Consider the following 12,364-nt stretch of genomic DNA (forward strand, 5'->3'; position numbering starts at 1 on the left):
GGTCAACGATATTATCGTAAACAAACCTTTCCATGATCAAACTTAACCGTATTGACAACTATCAAGCTCAGAATAACAATGCATGAACTTATTCACAAAAGAGGTATTGAAAGCTTGTACTTTTCAGGTAATGAGGTTTTTAAGTTGTGTGGTATTTTGGTTAGGAACGTCTGTCTGTTGTTGTTATTCGTTTGATACTTAAAATTCACGTGGCCCCTGAACGCCTCTCCAGCTAGGCGGAAAGTGTGCATATAGAGGGTGTTCCAATAATTAAAGGACACTTTATGTACCACCTTGTCTCCTAAAAGAATTGTCGATATATACCACTGCAAAAGATAACAACCAACATTTCAATACAAAATGTGTGTATATTTTCTTTAAGCTAAAAAAAAACTTACATTCGTTTTCATTTTCAGTGTCTCGATGGTGAAAGATTGACGAGAAATAAGAATCCAAACAAAATGGAACCACAAAACAAAATGCGAGCATAAAGTCCACGACGGCCTAAGACAATCAACCGTATTGTATTTCCGGTGTTAGGAAAATAAAACTTTCACCAAAAAGTAAATTTGTTATTCTCTTATTTCAGTTTCAGTGAATAAACTGTGTTATATTATCTTCACCACTTGCTTGTTATTATTAGCAGACGTTTATGTTGAGGCTAAATTTTAGATTAGAATACCTCACCATCCCCTAAGAAATTCATCCTCCCTAAGATATTTAAAAGGTGTTTAAAAAACAAGTTGATTACTTTTTCATCTAAATACCCACATATTTGTTTTTAGTTAACCACAGTTAATTGAAGATGATGATAACAATAGCAGTGAAAATAATAATAATAATAATAATAATAATAATAATAATAATAATAATAATGTTTCTTGATGACTATGGTAATAATCTAAATCATGGTGAACAGTGGTAATAAAATGATACAGTAATAATATTTTTTTCCAACAATATGGACGTCTATATATCTGTACAGACAAAAACAAATATCTTTACAACTAAGTATAAACAAGTCTTTAGATGTCTAACTTGACTTAATATCACAAATATTGAGGCAATAATAAAATAATAAGAAGACAAATACGAAAAAATATTCTGGTTGGGTTAATATGAGTGTGTGTATAGATATCTGTGCACGAGTATACTGTATGTACATCCCGTGTGTCTATATATTCTGATGGCAGCAACATACAATGATTTAAGGGTCTGTGTATCAACCTATATGCGTATATATAACCAGACATGCATGTCTATGTTGTATCATGACTATATAAAAATTAAAATGTAAGTGAATGTTCGAGCAGTACACTTTAAAACTCCAGTAACTGAAAACTAATATATTTTAATTATGCACAACTTTTCTCTCCTTTCCTATCGTTTTCTTTCTCCTCTACTGTTTACTTAGTTTTGTTTTGTTATATAAATTATTCAACCATTCCTTGTATTGAAATGGTTAATACATGGCATGGTGAGGTGTGATTATAAGCTCATCCTTATCTCACCTGTACAAACTCACTCATTAGTACTTTCCTTGTGAAAGCTGCAAATACTGCAAATACTGTATCAACTGAAGTTTCTCGTGCCAACACAATGAATTAACATTTGTGCTTTTAATTTGAAGGTAGTTCGTCTTCCGCCTTTTCTATTTCCTCTTATTAGCTCAAAACTTCCGCCGCCATAACTTTGGACATATGTACATACTGGTGTGCTGTTTTGAATGACGCAACTTTAAGGTAATTTTCATGGTTTGTTGATGAGTTTTGTTTCTTGTTGTGCTAGCTTAGAAGGGAAATAATAACGAACAACACTGACTGTAGTCGTTGTGTATTTTACACGTTTACAGATGATATAATGCCTGCTAACAATATAAGACAACGTCAAATCAACAAAATAATTATAGTGGCTCATTTTTGATTATGTATGCTTTTCTACTCTAGCTCCTCCCTGTGATGTTTTGATGGAGGAACCACTAAGCACCGTGCCTGCCTACTCGACGGACAATAATCAGAGGCGTACCGTTTGAAACTATAAACATGTCCCGACCTACCAGGAGTAAACTTTCCCCATGGATAGAGAGTCTGATCCTGAACTATGGCAGCCAGGATGGAGGCAGCAGCAGCGGCCGGTTGAAGGCTCAAGTCATCGGAGTGGGTCAGATGTCTCAGTCCCAGGCTCAGGGCTCTGAGGGGCCCACTGGGCTGCTCTTCCTGTCCGATGGGGTGCTCCAGATCCCAGCCATCCTCACCACATCAGCCTGGGAGCACCTTCAGGATCAGGAGGAGCGGGAGTGCTTTACCAGTCTGCTCAACCACACAGTGTGCATCCAGAATTACACGCTGCAGTTCCACATGGGCCCCGAGCAGACTAAATGCAGGTTCTTCTTGTCAGTAGGAGAGCTGGCTACAACTGCAGCAGGTCCGGTTAAAGATAGCACCCCTTGCTGCACAACATTGCCCTCAGTCAGGCAGAAGATCTGTGAGACATGGAGGGCCCTGATGGGTCAGGAGGGGCAGGAATCCCAGAGCCAGTGTGGGTTTGATCTGACTGAGCTGTTGGGGGAGTGGCAGCATGACTGTCTGCAGTCTGTGCTGGAGGACATTAAGGAGAGGCTGATGAAAGCAAGCTATGCAGTGGAGCCACAGCCCTCCACCTCAACTTTTACTCCTTCCCTCACCTGCCCAGACACATTTGCTGCCATAAGCTGGGATATTGAAAGGATCAGAGACAAGAGAGAGAAATGTTTCACTGTTCCTATGAACTATCTTCTCATTCCTGAGGAAGATGCTCAGCATCTGCAAGAACATCTGGATGTTCCAAGCAGCACACTGATTGAGGTTTCAGCAGGATTTGAAGAAAGATCAAGAGATTTACCTCAAATTCTTGAGACAGCGAAGCCCTCTGTTGATGATGACGATTGGCGAATAGAGGGTCCAGCACTCAGACAGGTAGACTGTGTCACAAATGAGAACCCACAACTTGACGAGGAGGATGATGTGCTAGATGAGGTCATAATCACAAGGTTGAATGAGGGTAAAATCAGACCACTGACCAATCCTTGGGACATGTTTCCTCCACCTGATGAAACCTCCTCAGAAGACGTATCCCCATGTGCAACACAGGACCACCCACCTGTTGGCATCTTAACAAGCACTCGACTTCCTACCCACAGCTCGACAGCAACCCCGCAGACCTCTGAGCTGAACAGCAAAGGAGAGCAAAGCGAGCTTCTGCCATACCAGAAACCTCCAAGCTCAACCTGCCTCCCTGTCACTGTCAGTACTTCAGCGTCTACCTCTGTGACTCCACCAGAACCCTTTACTAGACCAGATGAAGCCCGTGCTGAACCAGAAAAGACTAATCTTTTAGCTTCAGAGCAGGAAAGCCCGATATTTGAGGAGGTCATGGTGGAGGGTGTAGAGAGAAAATGCAGGAAGGCAAAGAGAAAGAGAAGCGAGCCCTCGGCAGAAGCACAAAACCTCCTAGCAGAGGAGGAGGAAGCTCAGGTTAGCGGGAGTCCTCCATCTTGGCTTTTTGAGTCTAAGAACAGCTCTGGGCTTGAGGAGGGCAGCAGTCACCAACCAGACAAAACTATAGAGCCATTATGTAGAAAGATTTCTACAGTTCACAGCGATGGAAAGAAGTTCTCTTACTCATACCAAGTGTCTGGGAAGAATTTACAAGACTTCAGTAAATGTAAAATCTCTGAATCGTTGCTGAACTGGGCTGTGAAGTATCTTGTCACTCCAAGGCAGATGGATAATCAACACAACACGTCAGCAACCTCCAATCAGACATCTTCTGACAGGACTGAGATCACTCCACTTTAGGTTCAGTGTTTAAAGGCAGTTAAAGTTCTCTGTTTTTATTACACCTTCTGTTTTCAACATAATGGATGTGATGAGATACACTGAATCGATTTAAAAGGAACCCCTAGTGCTTCTAATATTGGCAAAAATAAGACTCCAGCTGAAGAAATATCTTTATATATTCCAGAGCAGCTCAGATAAAGTCCATTTTGATCATCTTTAAGATGCATCCTTTAATGATATTTTTAAATATCAATTTGTGTAACGTTTATAAGGAAGTTGCACATGTTCACTGTGACATTTTATGCTGTTCCAGCCAAAATAAACACCATACATTTGTTGAAAGTTTTATTTTATTGTGTTACTTTAACTTCACTTAACCTTTAACTGCACTTCTGAAAATGATTCATTTTTTACTTTCACTTAGTTAATTCTATTTGTTGGCATCTTTTGGTCTCAAGCCCACTCTGACCCATGCCATGGCCTCATTAAATTTATACAGCCACATTTTTGTCATGCATTTTCTGTTTCACAGAATCAAAATAGTCAAGTTGTCTTATGCAAAATCATAACAATATGTTGACAGATGCAGAAACAGCCCAAAGAGCCGACTAAGAAAAATGGGTCCAGCGTTGATATGCCACTTAATTAATGCAACTATGACCCCCTGAGACGTGAGCTTTGTTGGAAGTTTTTAGTTTTCCATGCTTATTTGGTATAATAAAGGGCTTATGAGTGTAAAAGTTCAACCTTGTCATTGAACAGGAACTATTTTTTACCAAACTTACACACATCTCTTGAAGATCCTGTTTCTGCTGAAAATACAACACTGGATAGGTTTTTGTGGATGTTTTGGCTTTGTGTTGACCAGTTTTTGGGGTCTCCAGTCAGTAAGAAATGGTGTCAGCCATTGAGAGATGCATGGTGGAGTCATTTTTCTTGTTATTTTGATGATGGACCACAAGGACTTGTTCCAGCAAAGCATGCACCAAATTTAACCAGAAGCTCTGGATTTCTCAGAAGTTTTCCCTTCCAAAATCCACCCAGATTTCTTGAACATATTTTTTAAGTGTCCCAGAGTTTCTTCAAATATTACCCACATTTTATCATAAAGCCAATAAATTCTGATTTAATACACTTTCTTTTTTTTATTGTTTGGCCAGTGAAATACTCTGCCTGCATAGTTTAGTTTATGAACCTTTCAGGGCCGTCTGCAGCACATGTAGCATGGTGTCAGTGAAATGGTTTACAATATAATTAAATTACAAATCATCTAGGAAAGTTAATAAATCATTTATATTCTTTGTTAAGATTTTGTAAGAAAGGTTACACAGGCCTTGCAAGAAGCACAGTTCCCTAAAAGGGCAAGTGTTTGTATTCCAGCTCTTTACTGATAATTACCTTTATCTGTTGTATTGAAATGAAGCACTGAATCTCCCTCTCTAAAACCAGAAACAATATCAGCTTTAGAAATCAGCTGTGTGCCATACCTGCATAATGGGTCTGCATATTCAACTCACTATAGGCCCATCTTGTTACCATCATGTTAGTGAAGGAGCAGTGCATGCTGGGTAGGCAGCAATGTACTCACTAGATATTTTGAATGAGTGTGGAGGAGTGTAGTAAAGGCTCAGTGGGGCAGTTCTTCAACGTGTGTTGTAAGAATGTATTTGGATTTATTTGGAAATTGATGTGAAAGATGGCAAAACACATTAAAATGATTTATTATATGAAGTTAAGTGATGGAACCAAAATTAATTTCCACTTATTTGATCATATGTGTGTCAGCCACTTGTGGATAACCTTGAGATCAATATGATAAATAATACATTTCTTTAAAAAAAACAAAAAAACTGTAATCCTCCATTTGTCCAGGAGATGTCACCAAATCGCTTCTTTAACTTGATTTAGAAATTGGTTCCAGTCTAGTCCAGTGCAGGGTTAATGGAAGAGAACTAATAATGCTGATGGAATTGTAATCAGAATATAAAAAGTAGCTAAATATCTTTATTTTTGTCATTTTGTCCTCATGCAGACAGCGTTCCCTATAGTAATCGTATACAAGGTGATCACTGTAAAACTGAAACCCTCAAATGGTGACTATGCTGAGGGTTTTTAAATTTCATCTGTTCAAAAACGAAGTCTGCAACATATTTTTTCACCTTTTGATAGTTCTAGAATTTAAGAATATGTAAGATTTTCAAATGTTCAACTACTAGAAATGATTATTTGAGTGGCCAGTGCAGTCTTTTGTGTAATTAATTGACTTTATTAGGCCCATTCCTTTTGAGATACTTTGTGGGCTTTATCAGAAATGAGGAAAGGGGATAAGAGAGTGGTCCATAGGCAGGACTCGAACCCAGGCCACCCACGTATATGGGGCACGACCAAACAGTGAGGCCATCTACGCCTCGGCCCATTAATTTTTAACAATAAAAAATACTTCATGTAAAACTTTGTAAAGTGTGAAATGTAAATGTAAAATCTTTGTATTAGTATGTTTGTGTGTTTATCTGCTAATTGTTGGGAGATGAATGGTTAACAGACCCACAAACTTGTTTTGATTTGCTTGCTTTACTATTTATTATGGAAGCCCATTTCTGCCACTTAAAAACGAAAATGTGGAAGTTAGACAATTTAAAAAAAAGAAGAAATAATTCTAAGCCAAGATTCTGAAATAAAAAGTCAAAAATATGAGACAAAAAGTCAAAATTATGACTCATAATCTAATCTCATCATTTTTATTTAATAATTTTGCTTTAAATCTCATAATTATGACTTTTTATGCTTTAATTATGACATTAAATCTCATAATTTAAAGTTTTTTATTTTAATATTTTTGACTTTTTATCTTATAATTTTGGCTTTTAATCTCATAATTTTGATTTTTATCTCATAATTGCAACATTTTATCTCATAATTATGACTTTTCATCTTATTATTTCAATTTTTATCCCATTGGTTCATCTTTTATCTTATATTATGAAATTTAATCTCATAATTCCAAGTATTTTTATCTCATAATTTTGACTTTTTAACCTCATAAATCTGATTTCATCTCATAATATCAAGTTTTATCTCATAATTTTGACTTTTTACTCTTTATTTCAACTTTTTATCCTATAATTGTGACTATTTATTTCATCATTTTGACTTTTTAAATCTAATTATTTTGACTTTTTTTTTTAATCTCGTTTTGACTATTTATCTCAGAATTATGACTTTATATCATAATTCTGCCTTTTTATATCACTATTTTGACTTTGTATCTCATAATTGACTTAGGATTTTTTATATTTCAAAATTGCTTTATTGTCACATTTTTTCTTTTTAATTTTTGGTGGAAATGGGCTTCCATAGAAATGGGTTCCATAGTTCCCTGATAAAAGTCAGATATGCTGGGAAAACAAGCTCCATCCCTGTGAGTTTGTTCTCTTAGCCTGACCTTAGGTTGAGGGTACTGCCACAGTTTTATTTTTATTTTTGTGCATGCACAAGTAAGAAAGATAGATGGTGCACTCTACAGAGAGAGGCAGAAAACTCAGAGAGATTAGTTGAAGCTTTCATCTGAGAAATTTGGGGACAAAAGATTAAAAAGTCACATTATTACACTTGCAAAGAGATGGATGGCAAACAGAGATGTGAAAGCATATTATTTCTCAACACCTGTGTGTGCTGATGTGTAACTGCTATTTCTACACCTGCATTTACACCAGAATCATAATACATTTAACAAACATATAATCAAGTTATTTGAATAAACCGTGACCACACAGGTAATAAAGAGCATAAAGTTTGATGAATAAACACGTCTTAAAACAGGACACAGCTGCATTAATATTATTTAGAATTAACACAGCATGATGGACTAATATTCATGTAACAGACTTCTGTGTTTGCTGCAGTGGCAGAAAAGCTTGAACAGTTATATAACATCCAAATCATGGTTTCTGCAGTGTGGATAGAGAAGATCTGAGCTGTTGCCCTTTGAAAATGCCAAATGTGACTTCGCTCTGGCCTCTTCTAAAACTTGCATGTTAGTTTAGTTCTTTCTGCGAATGAATCACCGTCTGCTGAGAGAGAAACGGAGACAACTTTTAGAGTTTATCCACTGAAAGCTCCAAAGCTCTAATGTAATCAGCAGCCAGCTGTGCGCACTTGTAAAGTTGTTATAATCCTCCTTTGACCTATAAACAGGAAAATACAGAATATAAAGCATCATGCTCACATCTACAAATAATACACTGACCATAGTTTCCTTGTAAGGCAATATAGGCCTGAGCGCCTGCTGCAGCTTCTCAGGGAGAATGCCTGCTTCTTTTTTATAGCTTTGATGCAATCAGAAACAAAATATGTACATCAAATGTTAATTTGAAGGGTCATGCCAAGCAATTTACTTTAAGAAAATTCTACTAAAACCATAAATACACTCAGCAATCACTTTATTAGGTATACCTGTTCAGCTGCTCAGTGCAAAACACCTTGTTAGCCAATCACATGGCAGCAACCAGTGCATTTAGGTGGACATGGTCAGGAATGATGTGAAGTTCTGAGAATCAGGATGAAGCAGAAGTAGGGATATAAATGACTTTGTACATGCCATGGTTGTTTGACTGGTCTGAGGATTTTAGAAACTGCAGATTGGCTTTTATTTTCCCACTCAGCCGTCCTTTGGGTTTAACAGAGAACGGTCTGAAAAAGGGAGCTGCAGTTCTCTGGGTAGAAACGCATTAATGATGGCAGAGGTCAGAGAAGAATGAGAAGACTGGTTCAAGCTGATAGAAAGGCAACATTAACTCCAATAACAACCAGAGGTTTGGTATGTAGGAGAGCATCCCTGAACACAAAACATGTCCAACCTTGAGGCTTGAATCTGTTGACAGTAGTGAACAAAACAGAACCATTTCTACACTCCCTGGCTCTGTTTTCTTGCTATCCCTTTGTCTGTAAATATTCTCACTGAAAATCTGTTCACCCTGTTTGAGTTTGTGCTGCATGGATGCTGTCAGGTTTTACTCATTACTTGTTTACTCTTTCTCAGCCCCTGAGTTTTAATCATCACCTGCAGATCAGCCGTTTCAACAGTGATTCACATCGATGCATCAGATAATTTATACGTTTATTTATTCATCATCAGCAGGGTGGTTATCAGCAATTTAGAGGCCCTTGGCAAAAATTAATACGAGACCCATCCCTGTTTAGGTAAATGCAATCACAGGCAGACAAACAGACAGAAACTTATTTAATCCTGAGGGAAATTCAAGCAAACAAAATATTTTAAAGCATCTTTTTTTAAGTTTAAAAAATCCATAGAACTACAGGGCACACCCAAATCTGAATTATAATCCATACCTCTGTGTATGAAGGAGGAAGCTCTTTACTCCTTTAAAAGTAGAAGTGATACAATGCAATCACAAAACAACCTAAATTTGAATTACTACATTAATGTAATCAAAAGGAAAAAGGTCTCCAGATGTTGAGACCTTTGTATAAGCTTTTTAATGTTTTTTTAATCAAGATTTTAGTTTGTGTGTGCAGATCTAATTATGACAACCTCAGAACAGACACTTTGCAACCCCTCACCCAAATAAATTTAGACCTTTTGCACCTCATCTAGGGGGTCCTGGAACCCATGAAGGAATCAAAATCAAACTCACCTCATCTAAATAACTCAACATGTCTACACAGCAAAACCTGTGTAGTTAAATGAACTCTGTCAGAGTTAATACTGACATTTTTACAGTGTCTAGAATGGTCTACACTGTGTTATACACACTCAGACTCTTTAGGAGTTAAAAATGGACTCTTCTTTACACTAACCAGTGGTACTTTAGCTCAACGCTTCTTTGTAGAGTAAGTGAATCATTTTGAACTATTAAAGTGTCATCCTACACTGTAAAGATACATATTTATGTAATTAATGACTAAAAATGGAGATGTTGCTAAAATAACACTACAGTATATCGTTACCTTTCACTTAGGATGTAAATTTGACATTTTTTAAATTGTAATTATTGAGTCATTGCAATGTACTTTCCATAATTAATAAACATTGCCATTTTGTGTTGGACACCTGGCAAAGTCAGGTGTTTTCAGGTAAGGGGAGAGATAAGGGACATATGCAGGAATGGAAAACAGAAACAAGCCCACCATCTTTACTTGCAGATTTTCCTTTGTTGCGGATAACTTCACTCGTGTGTGAAGTGTCTTAAAGGGAAACTTTAACATTCTGGCAAATTTGCCCATTGCCATAATCCCTATAGTCTTAGTAATAGGGTCGTTACCTTTGGTTGTCCGTGCAAGCTATTTTCAGATCAGCGCTGCCGAGTTTGGAGCTGCTGTGCCAACTCAATGGAGATGGATGGTATTTTTGCTTTCCCTCATCAAACTCATCAAATACACAATCCAACAACTCCAAAACTCTCTCGTGGACAAGTTGTGACCTGTACATTCACCACGCTATGAAACACATCCATCCATTTCTAGAGAGGGGCGGAGTCAGGGGTGGAGTCAGACATCTCATTGACATTTAAAGCCACAGACACAAAACAGCTCATTCTGATCAGGGCTGAAGCAGACGAGGGTTTTTTTAGACATGCAAAAATCCTATACTGGAGTGTTTTTTCAGAAACAGACTTCACAGTCATGTTTTGGGGACATCTGAGTCTTAAAGAGAACTTGTCTTAAAGGGGTAAAATATGTGACCTTTAAAATAAAAAAAAAACAATATTCTACCAGAAACATGAGCAAAGAAATCCCGACAGTGATCGCTGCACAATAGGCAGCGTTCAAACACATTTAAGTTGGACTTACACTGAATGGATCAACACTGCCAAATAACTCCACAACTAAATGCCATTTACCAAATAATGATGTTAAATTACACTTTGGGAATTAAAATCTATCCTGAAATGTTTCACACTGAGATTTTCATTAGTGCAATAGCTATTTTTCTGCTACAGATAGAAGCTGCAACAATCAGCCAGTCCCTGATTCAGGATGCCTCTGATCTGCTTTCTTGATATGAAGACTTGATGGGGCTTAGATCTTGCTGCTAGGGCCAGAGGTCATCCTCAGGGACTTTTTGTGATAACTGCTATTCTGGTGCTATTTGATTGAATTGTTGCCCCAAGAACATTCAAATACATATTTTTATCGCTGAAAACCATTTGATTGCCTGTTTATTTGGTCATATTTAGTCTATATTTAGTATACTTATTGGATGCACACATATTTCAATTGTATCTCAAGACCCCAGATGATCACCCACCTTGGTTTATGGTAAAACTGCCTGTGATCATAAAGTCATCATAATCTACATTACTCTCATAAATGATACCGTTCTAAAATGTGGTGAAATTAAGGGTATTGTTGTTCAAGTTTCCTTTAGAAGTAAAGTTAAACTTTTGTTTTATGACTGAGTTTACTGGGGAGAAACAATCTCAGGCGCACTCACAGAAATATTTAGGCCTAATTATTAAGATTTATGTATTTCAATTGCATATAAAATTTCCATCCATTTGAATTACTTGGATTGAACATAAATCTAGTGTGATTTAGAGTGATAAATATGCAACACATAAAGTTTATTGGCCTGTTTATGTTAAATCTAAGTAATTTAAATGGATGGAAATTTTATATGCGATTGAAATACATAAATCTTCAGATTATTTTTGTGAATGTGGTGACATGTTTTACACAATTAAAACAAAAGTTTACATTTTCTACTATTCTATCTGGTTTGAGCAGAACTAATCCAGATTAAGAAAGATTTTTGAAGAGGGGTAAACATTTTTAAACTTTTTATAAAGTTTGAATTTGACTAAGTCAGAGGAAGATATCTTGTATTTTTAATGAGACATGAATTAAATGAGAGGGAAAGATCATGTATAAAGATTTAAACCGAAAAACTGCCACAAATGTAGCGCCCTTATTCAAAGTTTTGTTCCAATAATCTAAATTACACAGAGAAACTGAAGAGTTGCATTCAGTTCTTCAGTGGAGATTATAAATCTGTGCACTCAGCTCATCATGTTCAGATGATCTCTGTCCTTACAGAGAAGTAGTTCCTGCAGACAAAACGTCCTTGTGCATTTATGATGTGTAACTGGAGTTAAGAAAATGGTCTGACACCAGTTAAAAAAAGAGGTTTTTAGTTATTTTCCCTTTTATATACTTTGTTTTCGTTTGAGAGAACTCACAGCAACTCCCAGAAAGAGCTTGCTGTGTTTGCTTGTTCTCTCTGTGTGAGCAACCCTCCGCGTCAGGGGTGGACGTGATATTTCAAACAGCACATCAGTGCGTTTATGTATTGGGTGCCCGGAAATTTTTCCAAATAAACACAGCTTGATTCGACCTGGGTGGGCAGACTTATCAAGCGACTAATTCTGTAAACAGATGAGGGAATAACCCTGCGCCTCATTGGCTGCTGGGCAGACGGGGGGAACATGAGGGAGTTTCAGCGCAATGAAATTTTAATTAATGTGGGTGGGCTGAGAACACCACCGACTGTTTATGATGGACAATTTATTTCCCAGTGCAAAGTCAAC

The 12,364-nt window shown here is 37.1% G+C and overlaps 1 protein-coding gene across 1 annotated transcript; it reads left to right on the top strand.

The window, feature by feature from the left end:
• The first annotated feature begins 1,678 nt into the window (after positions 1-1,678).
• On the top strand, positions 1,679-4,292 carry acd (ACD shelterin complex subunit and telomerase recruitment factor). The gene is made up of 2 exons (XM_041794808.1): positions 1,679-1,742; positions 1,947-4,292. Exon 2 carries the CDS (start codon positions 2,043-2,045, stop codon positions 3,834-3,836), a length of 1,794 nt encoding a protein of 597 aa, XP_041650742.1. The 5' UTR covers positions 1,679-1,742; positions 1,947-2,042; the 3' UTR covers positions 3,837-4,292.
• Positions 4,293-12,364: the final 8,072 nt, after the last annotated feature.

This window comes from Cheilinus undulatus, linkage group 9 (genome assembly GCF_018320785.1).
Source record: "Cheilinus undulatus linkage group 9, ASM1832078v1, whole genome shotgun sequence".
NCBI classification, from domain to species: Eukaryota; Metazoa; Chordata; class Actinopteri; order Labriformes; family Labridae; genus Cheilinus; species Cheilinus undulatus.